This window comes from Somniosus microcephalus, chromosome 16, assembly GCF_052327205.1.
Source record: "Somniosus microcephalus isolate GS21.2 chromosome 16, FLI_Smic_1.0, whole genome shotgun sequence".
Lineage (NCBI taxonomy): Eukaryota > Metazoa > Chordata > Chondrichthyes > Squaliformes > Somniosidae > Somniosus > Somniosus microcephalus.
Genome location: NC_141002.1, coordinates 8,438,402 through 8,457,511, shown reverse-complemented (window position 1 = coordinate 8,457,511; position 19,110 = coordinate 8,438,402). Strand labels below are relative to the sequence as shown.

At 50.2% G+C, this 19,110-nt stretch overlaps 1 protein-coding gene across 2 annotated transcripts in view; it reads left to right on the top strand.

Moving 5' to 3' along the window:
* braf (B-Raf proto-oncogene, serine/threonine kinase) overlaps positions 1–19,110 on the top strand; it is a 162,903-nt gene that overhangs the window by 17,483 nt on the left and 126,310 nt on the right. For both annotated transcript variants that reach the window (XM_086008585.1, XM_086008586.1), the window contains exons 2-3: positions 3,460–3,561; positions 18,320–18,577. In XM_086008585.1, coding sequence (XP_085864711.1) covers positions 3,460–3,561; positions 18,320–18,577 — 360 coding nt within the window. The remainder of the gene's footprint in view (positions 1–3,459; positions 3,562–18,319; positions 18,578–19,110) is intronic.

Genomic DNA, 19,110 nt, shown 5'->3' with positions numbered 1-19,110 from the left:
TTTATTGTCTATCCCTAGTTGCCCTCAAGAAGGTACTGGTGAGCCACTGCAGTCTCTAGTGAAGGTGCTCCCAAAGTGCTGTTCAGTAGGGAGTTCAAGGAATTTGATCCAGTGACAATGAAGGAACGGCGATATATGCCCAAGTCAGGGTGATGTGTGACTTGGAGGTGGTGGTGTTCCCACATGCCTGCTGCCCTTGTCCCTCTAGGTGGTAAAGGTTGCGGGTTTGGGAGGTGCTGTCGAAGAAATTTACAGAAATTGCCAATATTGAACTGAAAGTAAGGCGTTGGCTCCAGTAGCTGTATAGTGGGAAGCTCTTGCTTGACGGTTTCATTTGCATTTAGCTGTGGTCCCTTATGATGGGTGCTGATTGTCTTTATGAAAAGCAGCTGAAGTAAAGCCACTTGAAAGGACTTTGCATAACCTGCTGATGTTGATGTGCAATAGACCAGGTCCGACAGAGCTCCATTGTTCGAAACCCGGGAGAGGCATTGAATGTAATGCTAAAACTTGCTTAATACCTTTTGTAGCATGTTTGACCAGTCCCAGATATCAAATCTGATCATATCCAGGTGGCTCCTCTTATACCCCTCTCACTAAGAAGAAGCTGTTTCTCTCATAGGTGCCTGCCCTCCTCCCCCCACCATCTTTCACTCTAGAACATCCTTTCCTGTCTCTATTGTGTCTATACTACTGTGGTCAGTGCTCCTTTAAGCTTTCCCTTGTTCCTCCTAATCTGCAAATAGCCCATCCTTCTCCCTGCATGCTCACTTTTGGACCGTGTCTTACTCTAACTCTTTCTTAGCACCGACAATTGTGGCACTCCTTACCACCCCAGTCACTGAACTTTGCAGTGCAGAAGGTGATCATTCGGTCCATTGCCCCGTGCCCTCTCTCTGAAAGAACTCTCCCCTCGGCCCCATCCTCCTGCTCTTTCACCAGACCTTTTTCAATTTTTATTTTTCAAGTATTTGTCACCCCTTTAAAAGCTATTATGGATTCTGCTTCCAGCATTGTTTCTATAGTCTTTCCCTCCAATCCACAAGCTTTTAAAACTCATCCTAGCTTGATGTAATCACCACTTCTTAATTTGTCTAATCTCCGTTATGCTCTGTTCAACCTTGGTCCCATCCTACAACTTGGGCCTCCGGCCTCCACTCGGCTTTCTCAATGAAGAAAAATGCTGGTCAGGATTTGTGTAGAGAGCTACCATTTCTAAAGCGCTTTTAACATGATAATCCTTCCAGGTGCTTCACAGAGGTGTAAGGGAGACAGGCGCAGAGTCTGGAAAAGCAGGGAATAGGAGAGGTGACCACAGGCTTGGTCAGAGAGATGGGCTTTGGGCTGTCATTAGCTGAGGGAGAGAGAGCTACAGAGGGGGTTAAGAGAGGGAATTTAACAATAGCTTACATTTATATAGCAGGTATTATATTCTAGGGAGTAGGACGAAGGCAGCTAAAGGTTCTACTGCCTCTGGTGGGCCAGCAAAGACTCACTTGGGGATTATGAAATGGATTGAGTGTATCAGTGCCGGGAGATTGAATTAACAAGTTCAGGTGAAGCACCTGTCTTGTCTGCATTTCTAGTGAACTCAATTCAGTTTTGTGACACTGTTTGACCCAGTAATCTTTTTATGCTGTGTATCCTGATGAAGTCATCAATTAAAAGTATTAAAAATCTGAAGTCCCAAAGGCTTCAGTAAGTATTATCTTCCCTTTCTACCCCTCGCTGCTCCCAAGTTTTCCCCCTCCTGAAAGTAATTGGCGCACTGTCTCCAGCCCAGGGTCCTGAGGGCAGTTGTTCTCATCTAGCAGCGATCAGCTGGCTCAACACAGACTAGACATGGGAATAGGACCACGCCAGATGGCCATTACTCACAAAGCCACCCAGGGAGCTCTGGCGGAATCTTAGAGATTGTAAAAGGACTTTTTTTTTTAATTGGAGGGGGCATAAGATTCTTTCATAACCTGCTAGCGGCACTGGGCGTAGCACGAAGCCATGCAGCCCAGCAATGTCCAGTTTGAATTTCTGGTCTGTGCCAAGTTTCAGTCTCAGTCTTGCTGCAATGGGGACCTACAATCCCTGGCCTAGGTTTAGGGGGAACTAATCCAGGGTTTCTGCTCCTGATTATTATCTAGTGACTCCTGCTTGAAAGTACGTGTGTGTGGACATTGGGTGAGGATAGAATGGAGCTCGGCTGTGACCCCACTACGGTTGAATTGTGGTTGGCCACACTTGCAGCCTAGGCTGACACCTAAAGAATGGCCCCATTGACAAGGTATCAGGGTGTCTGGGTCCCAAACCTCAGCACCTTCAGGAAAGAAGGGACAAAGTTGGCAAAAATAGTCCAAAATAACAGTTTCCATATGAAATAGCCTGCTTTGCAATCAAAGCATTTGCTGGAGAGATGTGTATCCTTGGCTTGTATCAAGACCAGGTGTGTAGTTTAAGTGGGTGTGGGACACAGGAACAGGAGAAGGCCATTCAGCCCTTCGAGTCTGCCCTGCCATTCAATTAGATCATGGCTGACCTAAATCTCAACTCCATTTACCCACCTTGGTTCCGTACTGGCAGTACTGGCCTCCTGACAGAGAAGCTGGCAAGGTGACAAGATACTTCAAAGTCAAGACTAGTCTGGTGTCTAAAGGCTTCTCTGGTCTGCTGGCAGAATGCCCTAAGGTATTCCACAGGGAGATGTTCTAACTCTTGTTTGAAGTCTAGCTGTTGGGGTTGAACATTTGTACATCAGTAATGCTTGGTTTCCAGGGGACGTTTTGCATTCAGTTTTAAATGGCACAAGGCCAAATTGCTGTTCTTTTTCAGATGAGAGTGAATGCGTACAAAAAAATAATTCCAAAAAGCAAATGCTTGAACTCTCAATTTACTACAATAACAAATTGCATTTATATAGCACCTTTAACATTGTAAAACATCCCAAGGTGCTTCAAAGGAGCTTTATCAAATAAAATTTGATACCGACACACAAAAGGAGATATTGGGGCAGGTGACCAAAAGCTTGGTCAAAGAGGTAGCTTTTAAGGAGCGTCTTAATGGAAGAGAGGCGGAGAGGTTTAAGGAGGTAATTCCAGAACTTGGGGCATAGGCAGCTGAAGGTACGGCCGCCAATGATGGGCCGATAGAAATCAGAGATGTGCAAGAAGCCAGAATCGGAAGAGTGGAGCGATCTCTGGAAGAGGTTACAGAGATAAAGGTATAAATTATGAACTTCACAATCTGAGTGTTCTGATGAGCGATAGTGTGGATTCAAAGAGTTGAAGTTCTTGCACAAGTGTAAAGGAAATGGTTGCGGGCAGAGGCTTGCGTCCCCAAATGATGGTTGGGCTGCGACAAATGAAGCTGTGTCCTTCCAGGATGCACTTTCCCCCTCTTCCTCACTCAGTCCTTTCTAAAGCCTCTCTTAGTTTGAGTTAACATGCTTCACGTTTCCTCTTTCACCAGGTCTGGAACATCAAGCAGATGATCAAACTAACTCAGGAGCATATTGAAGCCCTGTTGGACAAGTTTGGGGGAGACCATAACCCACCCTCTATCTACCTGGAGGTAAGTATGGATGCTTGCTTAAATACGCTAGGGAATTTCCTGTGGCGTTGCCCGAATTTACTTGATGAATAGATTTTTTTTACGTAAACAAAATGGTGACCGGGTTGGGCAAAATGGGTCCGAATCTCACTCCATGGAGTCACCTGGTGGCCAGAGCCTGCAACCATAACTTGAGACCTGACGGGGCAGAATTCCTAGAGAGCAAATAATAAAAATGACAACAGAGAAGGTCATAGACTTAGGTAGCAGTGGGGAAATTAAAAACCAGAGCGTGTCAGGAAGGGGCAGAAGGTATGGAGTAAAAGGTAAAGTAATAAAAAGGGCAAAAGCAGGAACTAAGTGTCACAAAACATCTTTGAAAGTTCTCTATCTGAATGCACGTAGCATTTGTAACAAAATAGACGAGTTAATGGCACAAATAACTACATATGGGTATGATCTTGTGGCCATTACAGAAACATGGCTGCAGGGTGACAATGCCTGGGAATTAAACATACCAGGTTATTTAACGATCAGGTTATTTAACGATCAGGAAGGACAGGCAGGAAGGAAGGGGAGGTGGGGTGGCTATGTTAATAAAGGAAGGAATCACTGTAATACAGAGAAATGATATTGGGTCAAAAGATCAGGATAATGAAACAGTTTGGGTGGAGGTAATGAATAATAAGGGGAAAAAAACACTAGTGGGCGTAGTCTTTCGGCCTCCGAACAGTGGCAACTCTGTTGGACGGAGTATCAATCAGGAAATAGTTGAGGCTTGTAATAAGGGAACATCTATAATAATGGGGGATTTTAACTATCATATTAATTGGACAAATCAAATTGGGCAGGGCTGCCTTGAGGATGAGTTCATTGAGTGTATTAGGGATGGGTTTCTTGAGCAGTATGTAACTGAACCGACCAGGGGGCACGCAACCTTAGATCTGGTCCTGTGTAACGAGACAGGATTAATTAAAAATGTCCTAGTAAAGGATCCCCTTGGAATGAGTGACCATAACATGGTTGAATTCCATATTCAATTAGAGGGTGAGAAGGTTGGATCTCAAACAAGCGTGCTAAGCTTGAATAAAGGAGACTATGAAGGTGTGGTAAACCACGTTCACTATCGTATCACTGTTAGTAGTTAGCCCTGTTCACCACTGTTCGTTATAACTGTATCACTGACCACTATTGTATCACGGTACGAGGTCGCCTCTTGCCACACTGCTATACCTGGGATGACCACTGCCGACTCCGCCTTGGCTCCACCCACCAGGCCAGGTATAAAGGTGAGCGACTGGCTGGTATTCCTCCTGCTTGGATCGGATCACCCACGAGAGTGGGCTCTGTTATTTAGTCAATAAAAACCTTTAGTCACCTTCGTAACTCTTCGCCTTTTATTGGAGAAATTGATAGGTATATCAATTTTATTGACTAAATTTAATGATGTCCGACAACGAGTCACAACCGGCGGAGGAGCCACCAGCGCAGCTCCCAGGAGCACAGCCACACCAGCCAGCTTGGCTGCGAGCCCTCAGACCGCCGTACCTGGACCTGAACCCACGAGCAGCAAACTCAGCCGCAGACTTTAAACACTGGCTGGTCTGCTTCGAATCATACCTGAGAGAATCCAGCGTCCCTCAGGCATCCAAACTAAGTGTCCTGCAGGCACAACTGAGCCCGAGAGTATACACTCTCATCGAGGACATGACTACCTACGAGACCGCCATCAACCTGCTGAAACAGAAGTACCGGACCCCGGTAAACTACATGTACGCTAGGCACCTCCTAAGATCACGGCCGCAACAGCCAGGAGAATCAGTAGCCGAATTCTCACAGGCGCTATATGCACTCGCCAGGAACTGTGACTTTAAATCGGTGTCGGCAGCCGAAAATACTGAAGATAATATCCGCGACGCATTCCTGAAAGGCCTACGGTCCGAGTACTCACGGCAAAGACTGCTGGAAGCTAAAGACCTCAGCATGGAAAAAGCTGAAGCCCTCGCTATCTCCCTGGAAGTGGCCCACCAAGATCAGGAAGCATTCACCAGGTACTGCTCGCGACCCTGGGACTCGGGCCCGACCCCTACCACAGCACCCTTCCCAGCGCCGCCCCCGGGACCTACCTCTGCGTCGGCGTCCCGGACCCGACCGGCCCCGACATCGGGCATCCGCGATCGGGCCGCCGGCTGTTTTTTTTGTGGCCAGGAGAAGCACCCGAGGTCGCGCTGCCCAGCCAAGAACTCCATATGCAAAACCTGCCTGAAGAAAGGCCACTTCTCCAAGGCCTGCAGGAGCGGATCCTCAGAGGCCAGCAGTGCCGCATGCGAACTATGGGGGCGGCCATCTTCGTTTAGGGCAACTGAGGCCAGCATCCCCACACGAGTCATGGGGGCGGCCATCTTTGTTTAGGGCAACTGAGGCCAGCATCCCCACACATGAGTCATGGGGGCGGCCATCTTTGTTTAGGGCAACTGAGGCCAGCATCCCCACACATGAGTCATGGGGCGGCCATCTTTGATTAAGGCAACCGACCCCAATAGTGCCTCATGTGAGCTACGGGGGCAGCCATCTTCTCTGTCATTTTGCCCTACCTCGTGGGAGACGCCATTTTACTCACCACGCCCGACCGCCTCGCCCGCAGATGACAACGACTCGCTCAGCTACACACTAGCTTCCGTCACCCTGGACCAAGCCCGCCCGCACCATCTGTCCAAGTCAATGATGGACATCAAAGTGAACGGCCACGCCACGACCTGCCTGTTCGACAGCGGAAGCACGGAGAGCTTCATCCACCCAGACACGGTGAGCCACTACTCCCTCTCTGTCCTACCAACGCGCAGCCGAATCTCGATGGCATCGAGGTCCCACGCCACGGACATCAGCGGCTACTGTGTCGTGACCCTGTCGGTTAAGGGCACGGAGTATAAAAACTTTAAACTCCTCGTCCTCCCCCATCTCTGCGCTGCCATCCTACTAGGGCTGGACTTCCAATCCCACCTCCAAAGCGTAACCCTAGCATACAGTGGACCCCTCCCCCCACTCACAGTCAACAACCAGCAAACGTTAAACCGCCCACCGCGTAACACCTGCAGCCTCTCCACCCTCAAGGTCCCGCCACCCTCTCTGTTTGCTAACCTTACCCCTGACTGCAAACCCGTCGCTACCAAGAGCAGGCGGTATAGCGCCGGGGACAGAGCCTTCATTAGCTCTGAGGTGCGGCGCCTCCTGAAAGAGGGCATTATCGAGGGGAGCAGCAGCCCCTGGCGTGCCCAGGTCGTAGTCGTAAAGACCGGCGATAAAAACCGCCTGGTCATCGACTACAGCCAGACCATAAACAGATATACCCAGCTGGACGCATACCCCCTCCCCCGCATATCTGACATGGTCAATCAGATTGCACAGTATAAAGTATTCTCGACCATCGACCTGAAGTCGGCCTACCACCAACTCCCTATCCACCCTGAGGACCGCCAGTATACCGCCTTCGAGGCGAATGGGCGCCTATACCACTTCCTTAGGGTCCCCTTCGGTGTCACTAATGGGGTCTCGGTCTTCCAAAGGGAGATGGACCAGATGGTTGACCAGAACGAACTGCAGGCTACATTCCCCTACCTAGATAACGTCACTATCTGCGGCCGCGACCGGCAGGAACATGACGCGAATCTGGAGAAATTCCTCCGTACGGCCCAACGGCTGAACCTCACCTACAATAAGGAGAAATGCGTGTTTAACACCACGCGCCTTGCCATCCTCGGCTGCGTAGTGGAGAACGGAATCATCGGCCCCGACCCAGAAAGAATGCGCCCCCTCATGGAGCTACCCCTCCCCCACTGCCCTAAAGCACTTAGGAGAACCCTGGGGCTTTTCGCCTACTATGCCCAATGGGTACCCAATTACGCGGACAAAGCCAGACCCCTCCTGAAAGCCACTTCCTTCCCCCTCATGGAGGAGGCATGCGCGGCCTTCTCCCTCATTAAGGGAGACATAGCCAAGGCCACGATGCACACAGTGGACGAGTCCATCCCCTTCCAGGTGGAGAGCGACCCATCCGACTTCGCCTTAGCCGCCACCCTAAACCAGGAGGGGAGGCCAGTGGCCGCCTTCTCAAGGACCCTACAGGGCCCCGAGATCCGACATTCGTCGGTCGAGAAAGAGGCCCAGGCGATCGTGGAGGCAGTACGGCGCTGGAGGCACTACCTGGCAGGCAAACGATTTACCCTCCTCACCGACCAGCGTTCGGTGGCTTTCATGTTTAATAACAAGCTGAAGGGCAAAATCAAGAATGACAAGATTTTGAGATGGAGAATCGAGCTCTCCACCTACGATTATGAGATCTTGTACCGGCCAGGCAAGCTGAACGAATCCCCTGATGCCCTTTCACGAATGACATGCGCCAGCGCGCATATCGATAGGCTTCAGACCCTCCACGACCAGCTCTGCCACCCCGGAGTCACCAGACTCTACCATTTCATTAAGGCCCGCAACCTGACCACCTCCATCGAGGAGGTCAGGACCATGACCAGGAACTGCCAGACCTGTGCGGAGTGCAAACCGCACTTCTATAGGCCGGACCGAGCAAGCCTGATCAAGGCCACCTGCCCCTTCGAGCGCCTGAGCATCGACTTTAAGGGGCCCCTCCCGTCCTCTGACCGTAATGTGTACTTCCTCAACATCGTTGATGAGTACTCCCGTTTCCCCTTTGCCTTCCCCTGCCCCGACATGACCAGTAGCACGGTCATTAAGTGCCTGAATGCCCTCTTCGCCTTGTTCGGGTTCCCGAACTATATACACAGCGACCGGGGCTCCTCCTTCATGAGCGAGGAACTCCGGCAATTCCTCCTAGAGAGAGGTATTGCAGCAAGCAGGACCACCAGCTACAACCCCAGAGGTAACGGTCAGGTGGAAAGAGAGAACGCGACGGTATGGAAGGCCGTCCTCTTAGCCTTAAAGTCTAAGGGCCTCCCAACCTCCCGCTGGCAAGAAGTCCTCCCGACAGCGCTGCACTCCATCCGGTCATTACTTTGCACGGCCACTAACACCACCCCCCATGAACGAATGTTCGTTTTCCCCAGGAAGTCGACTACGGGAACCACTCTACCAACCTGGCTGACCGCCCCGGGGCTGGTCTGGCTGCGGAAACACGTGAGGGCCCATAAAACGGACCCCCTGGTCGAGAGGGTGAACCTCCTGCACGCCAACCCCCAGTACGCCTACGTGGCGTACCCAGACGGGCGGGAGGACACTGTCTCCCTACGAGACCTCGCACCCTCAGCCGATCCGGAAACACCGCCACCACCCCCCCCAACCTCAGCCCAGGTAGACGACATGCCGGAACCCCACGAGCCCTCGCCGACCACGCAAACACCAGCATCAACACCGGATAAGGCACCAGCACCGGATAAGGCAACACCACCGCTGCGGTGATCGGAGAGGCTTACGAAGCCTCCGGACAGACTGACCTACCAGAATTGGTAGTACACTTCACCCCGCCGGACTTAATTCTAAACAAGGGGTGAATGTGGTAAACCACGTTCACTATCGTATCACTGTTAGTAGTTAGCACTGTTCACCACTGTTCGTTATAACTGTATCACTGACCACTATTGTATCACGGTACGAGGTCGCCTCTTGCCACACTGCTATACCTGGGATGACCACTGCCGACTCCGCCTTGGCTCCACCCACCAGGCCAGGTATAAAGGTGAGCGACTGGCTGGTATTCCTCCTGCTTGGATCGGATCACCCACGAGAGTGGGCTCTGTTATTTAGTCAATAAAAACCTTTAGTCACCTTCGTAACTCTTTGCCTTTTATTGGAGGAATTGATAGGTATATCAGAAGGTATGAGAGCGGAATTGAGTAGAGTGGATTGGGAAAATAGATTAAAGGGTAAGACGATACATGATCAGTGGTGTACATTTAAGGAGTTATTTTACAACTTCCAAAAAAAATATATTCCACTGAGAAGAAAAGGGTGTAAAAGAAAAGACAGCCATCCGTGGCTAAGTAAAGAAATTAAGGATAGTATTCGACTAAAAACAAGGGCATATAAGGTAGCCAAATCTAGTGGGAGGATAGAGGATTGGGAAAACTTTAAAAGACAGCAAAAAATAACAAAAAGATTGATTAAGAAAGGGAAGATAGATTATGAAAGTAAATTAGCAAAAAATATAAAAACAGATAGAGTTTTTATAGTTAAATAAAAAGAAAAAGGGTGGCTAAAGTAAATGTTGGTCCCTTAGAGGATGAGACTGGGAAATTAATGGTGGGAAATATGGAGATGGCAAAAACACTGAATGAATATTTTATATCAGTCTTTACAGTAGAAGACACGAAGAATATCCCAACACTGGACAAACAGGGGGCTAAAGGGGGGGAGGAGCTAAACACGATTAAAATCACTAAGGAAGTGGTACTCGGTAAAATAATGGGACTCAAGGCGGATAAATCACCTGGACCTGATGGCTTACATCCTAGGGTCTTGAGGGAAGTGGCGGTAGGGATTGTGGATGCATTGGTAATAATTTTCCAAAACTCCCTGGACTCAGCAAAGGTCCCGGCAGACTGGAAAACTGCTAATGTAACACCCTTATTTAAAAAGGGCAGTAGACAGAAGGCTGGAAACTATAGACCGGTTAGCCTAACATCTGTGGTAGGCTAAATTTTGGAGTCCATTATTAAGGAGACAGTAACAGGACATTTGGATAATCATAATTTAATAGGACAAAGTCAGCATGGTTTTATGAAGGGGAAGTCATGTTTGACAAATTTGCTGGAGTTCTTTGAGGAAGTAACATATAGGGTGGATAAAGGGGAACCAGTGAACGTAGACTTCCAAAAGGCATTTGACAAGGTGCCACACAAAAGATTATTGCTTAAGATAAAAAATCACGGGATTGGGGGTAATATTCTGGCATGGATAGAGGATTGGCTATCTAACAGAAGGCAGAGAGTTGGGATAAATGGTTCATTCTCAGACTGGCAATCAGTAAGTAGTGGTGTTCCGCAGGGGTCAGTGCTGGGTCCCCAACACTTTACAATCTATATTAACGATTTGGAGGAGGGGACCGAGTGTAACATATCAAAGTTTGCAGATGATACTAAGATGGGAGGGAAAGTAGTGAGTGAGGAGGAAATAAAAAACCTGCAAGGGGACATAGACAGGCTAAGTAAGTGGGCAGAGATTTGGCAGATGAAATACAATACTGGAAAGTGTGAGGTTATGCACTTTGGCAGGAAAAATCGTAGAGCAAATTATTATCTTAATGGCAAGAAACTGGAAAGTACTGAAGTACAAAGGGATCTGGGGGTCCTGGTGCACGAAACTCAAAAGATTAGTATGCAGGTGCAGCAAGTGATTAAGAAGGCCAATGGAATGTTGGCTTTCATTGCTAGGGGGATAGAATATAAAAATAGGGAGGTATTGCTGCAGTTGTACAAGGTATTGGTGAGACCGCACCTGGAATACTGCGTACAGTTTTGGTGTCCATACTTAAGAAAGGACATACTTGCTCTCGAGTCAGTACAAAGAAGGTTCACTCGGTTAATCCCGGGGATACACCAAGAAAACAAAGGAAATAATCGTGGACTTCAGGAAGTCCAAAGGCGGAAGTCATACCCCCATCCACATCAATGGGGCGGAGGTGGAAAGGGTGGCCAGCTTTAAGTTCCTCGGAGTCCACATCACGGAAGACCTCTCCTGGTCCCTCAACACCTCCTCTCTGGTGAAGAAGGCCCAGCAGCGCCTATATTTCTTGAGGAGGCTGAAGGGATGTAATCTGTCACCCCCGATCCTCTCTAACTTCTACCGCTGCACTATAGAGAGCATCCTGACAAACTGTATCACGGTATGGTACAGCAGCTGTAGCTCCCATGACCGGAAAGCCCTGCAGCGGGTAGTCTAAACTGCCCAACGCATTACCGGCACCCGGCTACCGACCATAGAACATATATATCCGAAACGCTGCCTACGGAGGGCACGGTCCATCATCAAAGACCCTACCCACCCCAGCCACAGTCTGTTCGCCCTCCTACCATCTGGAAGACGCTACAGATGCATTCGCACCCGTACGACCAGATTTAGGAACAGCTTCTTTCCCAGGGCTGTCATCCTACTGAACTCGACAAATAAACACTAAAGCCTGCACATCTGCCGATGCACTTTATTATGGTCATATTTATGCTAATATATATGTACAAATGTATGTTGAAATGTTTAAGTGTCCTAATCCAAATTGTACACTCTCGGGAGCCGCAAGCCTACATTTCGTTGTACTGCACTTGTGCACTAACAATGACAATAAAAGTTGATTTGATTTTGATTTGATTTGATTGATGAGGGGATGGACATATGAGGAGAGGTTGAGTAGATTGGGACTCTACTCATTGGAGTTCAGAAGAATGAGAAGCGATCTTATTGAAACATATAAGATTGTGAAGGGGTTGGATCGAGTGGATGCGGGGAAGATGTTCCCGATGATGGGTGAAACTAGAACTAGGGGGCATAGTCTTAGAATAAGGGGCTGCTCTTTCAAAACTGAGATGAGGAGGAACTACTTCACTCAGAGGGTGGTAGGTCCATGGAATATGCTGCCCCAAAAAGCTGTAGAAGCTACATCATTACATAAATTTAAAACAGAAATAGACAGTTTCCTAGAAGTAAAGGGAATTAAGGGTTACGGGGAGCGGGCAGGAATTTGGACATGAGTCAAGGTTCGGATCGGTCATGGCCCTGTGGGTAGCGGAGCGGGCCCAGGGGCCGTGTAGCCTGATCCTGCTCCTATTTCATGTGTCTAATTCTGTTAGATTCAGGAGATGGTTCTGTGATAGTAGATTGGCGGTTAGGATCAGATCAGCCATGATCTTATTGAATGGCGGAGCAGGCTCGAGGGGCCGATTGGCCTACTCCTGCTCCTATTTCTTATGTTCTTAATTGAATGGGCAATATTGACATAGCAATTTATAATGGTGACTGCTGCCAACGATCGGAAGCTGTGCAGAAGCGTACTGCGCATTAATCTGGAACCGGAAGCATGTTTATGTTTGTTTTACACGAGCCAGCTCCCTCCCTGGCATCTGTCCCCGCGGTCTGCTTCCTCCCCGGCATCTGTCCCCACAGTCCGCTCCCTCCCCGGCATCTGTCCCCACAGCCCGCTCCCTCCCCGGCATCTGTCCCCACAGCCCGCTCCCTCCCCGGCATCTGTCCCCACAGCCCGCTCCCTCCCCGGCATCTGTCCCCACAGCCCGCTCCCTCCCCGGCATCTGTCCCCACAGCCCGCTCCCTCCCCGGCATCTGTCCCCACAGCCCGCTCCCTCCCCGGCATCTGTCCCCACAGCCCGCTCCCTCCCCGGCATCTGTCCCCACAGCCCGCTCCCTCCCCGGCATCTGTCCCCACAGCCCGCTCCCTCCCCGGCATCTGTCCCCACAGCCCGCTCCCTCCCTGGCATCTGTCCCCACAGCCCGCTCCCTCCCCGGCATCTGTCCCCACAGCCCGCTCCCTCCCCGGCATCTGTCCCCACAGCCCGCTCCCTCCCCGGCATCTGTCCCCACAGCCCGCTCCCTCCCCGGCATCTGTCCCCACAGCCCGCTCCCTCCCCGGCATCTGTCCCCACAGCCCGCTCCCTCCCCGGCATCTGTCCCGCTCAGCCCGCTCCCTCCCCGGCATCTGTCCCCACAGCCCGCTCCCTCCCCGACATCTGTCCCCACAGCCCGCTCCCTCCCCGGCATCTGTCCCCACAGCCCGCTCCCTCCCCGGCATCTGTCCCCACAGCCCGCTCCCTCCCCGACATCTGTCCCCACAGTCTGCTCCCTCCCCGGCACCTGTCCCCACAGCCCGCTCCCTCCCCGGCATCTGCCCCCACAGCCCGCTCCCTCCCCGGCATCTGTCCCCACAGCCCGCCCCCTCCCCGGCATCTGTCCCCACAGCCCGCTCCCTCCCCGGCACCTGTCCCCACAGCCCGCTCCCTCCCCGGCACCTGTCCCCACAGCCCGCTCCCTCCCCGGCATCTGTCCCCACAGCCCGCTCCCTCCCCGGCATCTGTCCCGCTCAGCCCGCTCCCTCCCCGGCATCTGTCCCTACAGCCCGCTCCCTCCCCGGCATCTGTCCCCACAGCCCGCTCCCTCCCCGGCATCTGTCCCCACAGCCCGCTCCCTCCCCGGCATCTGTCCCCACAGCCCGCTCCCTCCCCGGCATCTGTCCCCACAGCCCGCTCCCTCCCCGGCATCTGTCCCCACAGCCCGCTCCCTCCCCGGCATCTGTCCCCACAGCCCGCTCCCTCCCCGGCATCTGTAAACTGAGATATATGGATTGTTGGGTATTAAAGGTAACGGAGCCAAGGCAGGTAGATGGAATTAAGATGCAGATCATCCATGATCTAATTGAATGGCGGAACAGGCTCGAGGGGCTGAACACTTTCCTGTGTTCAGTGCTCCTCCTTGATACTGCACCTCCAGACTGTGAGGTCACAGTGCAACTCTCAAGCCAAATCGAATAGTTACAAAAGGCCTTGGCCGTCCAATCGCGACGGCTTTGGCGTCTGTTGCTTGCACCAGATTGACGTGCGCGGGTTTGCTCTGGGTTCCTGCTTTAACCACTCTATCTGCCGCTGGTGGAGGAGGAGCTTCTTCTCTCTGTCCTGATGGTTTCTCCCACTGGTGATGTGAAGCCTTGCACTGTACACTTCCAATTTGTTCCACATCTATCCTGTGTATCAACACCCACGTTTATACTTGTACCTCCAGTTGCTCAATTCCAGACCACAGTGGGACTGGTTCTAAATGGCTCTGTTTATACTGCAGCACCAAATTGTGGAAAATCCATGACATTGCATGATGCTCCTGTAGACCTTGGAAGGAAGCCCTCACTTGTAAACAGGTGCTTGTGACGTGAAGGTGCTGCATTCTTCTGAATTCCTTTGAATGTTGGATCATTTTTATTTTGCACCATCTGATTTTTTTCTATGCCCATGAAGGTGAGGGCAGGGGAGCACTTTTTGTTTCAGGCACCCAGTGTCAGTATCGATCAGTCCCAGGTCAGATACAGCATGGCTCAGAGCAGACTGAACCTCCCCTACCCTGCCCCCACAATATTCACTAATTGCCAACGTGCGCTGGATTACAGACAGTTATGTTCCACAGGCCTATCCATTGGGTACTGGATTGAGACTGCCCAACCCATTTTATACAGGATCCCTATGGGTCAACAGACACGGAAGTAATTAGTACTTTTATTATGTCTGCCTATTTTTTGTGGGGTTGGAGGGATTTTATGCCGATTGAAGTCAGGCACTTGCGTGCCTGGATACTGAGTGTTTAACTCAGTTTGCCACTTGCTGCGAGCTTCAGCTACTTGCTGTAGCACACGTTAGAATCAGGTAAAGCTCTCTGCACCTTGTCTGTAGTGTGCACTAACTGTGGTCTCGGAAGATTCACCTCACTGCCCCCCCACGCAGACAATCCTACTGGTCCCGTGAGACCATCGGCCTGTGCCAAACTAACCAGCTTGTGCTCCATTGGAATGGGGTCGGCTCTGAATGAACCAAGGTCTATGGGAATGAAAATCAAGGGAGATGTACAATGGGCGGCTGAATCGATATTGCCCATTTTACACCATCACCCAAAGTAAAAATTCCCGCACTATTTTTTTTTAGTGGGGGATTCTTTTTTTATTCATTCACACGATGTGAGTGTCGCTGGCAAGGCCAGCATTTATTGCCAATCCCTAATTGCCCTTGAGAAGGTGGTGGTGAGCCGCCGCCTTGAACCGCTGCAGTCCTTGTGGTGAAGATACTCCCACAGTGCTGTTAGGGAGGGAGTTCCAGGATTTTGACCCAGTGGCGATGAAGGAATGGCGATATATTTCCAAGTCAGGGTGGTGTGGAACTTGGAAGGGATCTGGGAGGTGGTGGTGTTCCAATGCGCCTGCTGCCCTTGTCCTTCTAGGTGGTAGAGGTCGCGGGTTTGGGAGGTGCTGCCGAAGAAGCCTTGGCGAGTTGCTGCAGTGCATCCTGTAGATGGTACACACTGTAGCCAGGGTACGCCGGTGGTGGAGGGAGTGAATGTTGAAGGTGGTGGATGGGGTGCCGATCAAGCGGGCTGTTTTGTCCTGGATGGTGTCGAGCTTCTTGAGTGTTGTTGGAGCTGCTCTTATCCAGGCAAGTGGAGAGTATTCCATCACACTCCTGACTTGTGCCTTGTAGATGGTGGAAAGGATTTGCGGAGTCGGGAAGTGAGACACTTGTTGCAGAATACCCAGCCTCGGACCTGCTCTTGTAGCCACAGTATTTATGTGGCTGGTCCAATTAAATTTCTGGTCAGTGGTGACGTCCCCCCCCCCCCCCCCCCCAGGATGTTGATGGTGGGGGATTCAACGATGGTAATGCCGTTGAATGTCAAGTGGAGGTGGTTAGACTCTCTCTTGTTGGAGATGGTCATTGCCTGGCACTTGTGTGGAGCGAATGTTACTTGTCACTTATTAGCCCAATGCTCGTAGGTCTGTCCTGCCGGTGGGACAGGACATACCCAGGGATGATGATGGAGGAGTCTGGGATGTTGGCTGAAAGGTATGATTCTGTGAGTATGACTACGTCACGTTGTTGCTTGACTAGTCTGTGGGACAGCTCTCCAATTTTGGCACAAGTCCCCAGATGTTAGTGAGGAGGACTTTGCAGGGCCGACTGGGCTGGGTGTGCCGTTGTCGTGTCTGAATCTGTTGTTGAGATCGATGCCGGGTGGTCCGTCCTGTTTTATCCTTATTATTGTTTCTCGTAGCGGTTTGTTACAACTGAGTGGCTTGCTCGGCCATTTCAGAGGGCAGTTAAGAGTCAACCACATTGCTGTGGGTCTGGAGTCACATCTAGGCCAGACCGGGTAAGGACGGCAGATTTCCTTCCCTAAAGGACATTAGTGAACCAGATGAGATTTTACGACATTCATGGTCACCATTCCTGATACTAGCTTTTTATTCCAGATTTAGTTAATTGACTGAATTTAAATTCCCCAGCTGCTTGGTGGGATTTGAACTCATATCTCCGAATCCATAACCATTGTGCTACCGTTCCCCATTCAGACTTGGATTCGAGGATGGACTCAATGTCACAGTCCTTTGCATTTCGTGGTATTTATAATTCAATGGTTTGCAGATCTGATTTCAAAAAATGTAATTTTTTTGGACCCAGATTCCCCCCCCCCCCCACCCCCCCCCCCCCCCACACCTCCCGGAAAGCTCTGACACTCTCTGGCTGCCCTCCGAGTGACCATTCCTAATGTGAGAATCTGGACAGTGAATGTTGGTGGGCAATTTAACTGTGGGGGGCAATGCAGCCAAGCTCAGTCCTGCCCTCGAGCATCCACACGTGTACTTTCCAGCAGTCCACTGCAGAAATCATGTCTGATTTCCCCCCGCACCCTCTCAGCTCAGAGGCTCTGAAAGAACTTGCAGTGCCCCAAACTGCTGAGATCAGCTAATTCGGAGATTGACCCAAAGGCCTAGTAAGATTCCAGCTCCATCAGACAGTACACCCATACTGCAGTAGCCACTGCTTCGCAATCAGGGGTTTTATATGAGGGACTTCAGTTACGTGGAGAGACTAGAGAAGCTAGGATTGTTCTCCTTAAAGCAGAGCAGGTCATGGGGAGATTTGATAGAGGTGCTCAAAATTATGAGGGCTTTGAGTAAATAAGGAGAAACTGTTTCCATTGGCAAGAGGGTCGGTAACCAGAGGACACAGATTTAAGGTCATTGGTAAAAGAACCGGAGGCACGATATGGAGAATTCTTTTTACACAGCGAGTTGTGATTTGGAATGCACTGCCTGAAGGGGTGGTGGAAGCAGATTCAATAATAACTTTCAAAAGGGAATTGGATAAATACTTGAAGGAGAAAAATTTGCAGGGCTATGGGGAAAGAGCAGGGGAGTGGGACTAATTGAATAGCTCTTTCAAAGAGCCGGCACAGGCACGATGGGCTGAATGGCCACGTGCTGTGCTGTATCATTCTATAGTTGTTAACTGGTTTCCCTAAAGTGGTACTGAGCCTGTGTTTTAGGCCAATTTACACAGGTTTAATGTGATGGTTTAAGCTGAAGTGTCAGCTGTGGCTCAGTGGGCAGCACTCTCGCCTCTGAGTCAGAAGGTTGTGGGTTCAAGTCCTACTCCAGGGACCTGAGCACAAAAGAAATCTAGACTGGTGCTCCAGTGCAGTGCTGAGGGAGTGCTGCCCTGCCGGAGGTACTGTCTTTCAGATGAGACTTTAAACCGAGGCACTGTCTGTTCTCTCAAGTGGACGTAAAAGATCCTATGGCACTATTTTGAAGAAGAGCAGGGGAGTTATCCTCGGTGTCCTGGCCAATATTTATCCCTCAATCAACATTTATTAAATAAAACAGATGATCTGGTCATTATCACATTGCTGTTTATGGGAGCTTGCTGTGCGCAAATTGGCTGCCGCGTTTTCCACACTAAAACAGTGACTACATTTTTTAAAAAGCACTTCATTGGCTTTAAAGCGCATTGGTTTGTCCGGTGGTCATGAAAGGTGCTATGTAAATGCAAGTCTTTCTTTCTTTAAAGTGATGTTTTACATGCAGTATATGACAGTGTATTCTTGATAAATCCATGCACGCTGTTAACTGAAGGTTAGTTGGACATGTGTGTGAATTATTCATTTCAGCCTACCTTGGTTGCACTATACTAATAATAAAGGTGCATATGGGAGCACTTCTAAAAGTGACTGCCACTCTTCAGTTGTTAAGTAGCTTGTATTCTGAATTCTGTTCCAGGCATATGAAGAGTACACAAGCAAGCTGGATGCACTGCAGCAGCGTGAACAGCAGTTGCTGGAGTCCATGGGGAATGGCACGGAGTTCCCAAACACTAACCCCACCCTGACGGACTTGATGGAGCCCTGCACCAACCTTTCTGTCACTCAGAACTCTCCGGGCCTGTTACTGAACCCAAGTGACATTTCGAGGGCCAACCCCAAATCTCCTCAGAAACCCATTGTTCGAGTCTCCCTGCCCAACAAACAGAGAACTGTGGTGAGTAAAAACGGTGAAGGGAGTGACATGAGATTCTGAGGAACAACTGCAGGCCAACAACTGGTCCTAAGTTCATGAAGACTGGAAAACAATAAGATAATTTGTATTGTGGACCTTTGTAGACATAATACAAATATATTTCCTTAACATCGCCTACGTGCACCTACTGTAACTCCTAACCACAGGGAGCTTAAAGGCTGCTTCTTTTATTAATTTTGTTAAGTGTGTCCCCAGTTCATGTGCCTGGTGTTTCCTATTACACGTACCCACTGTTCATGTGCTCTGTGTGCCACTTTAAATGTGTCCCCTGTTTGCTCAGTGTGCGCCATGAAATATGTCCGTTTATGTGCTCGATGGACCCTATTAAATGTGTCCCCCTGTTCGTGTGCCCCATTAAATGTGTCCCCCTGTTCGTGTGCCCCATTAAATGTGTCCCCCTGGTCGTGTGCCCCATTAAATGTGTCCCCCTGGTCGTGTGCCCCATTAAATGTGTCCCCCTGGTCGTGTGCCCCATTAAATGTGTCCCCCTGGTC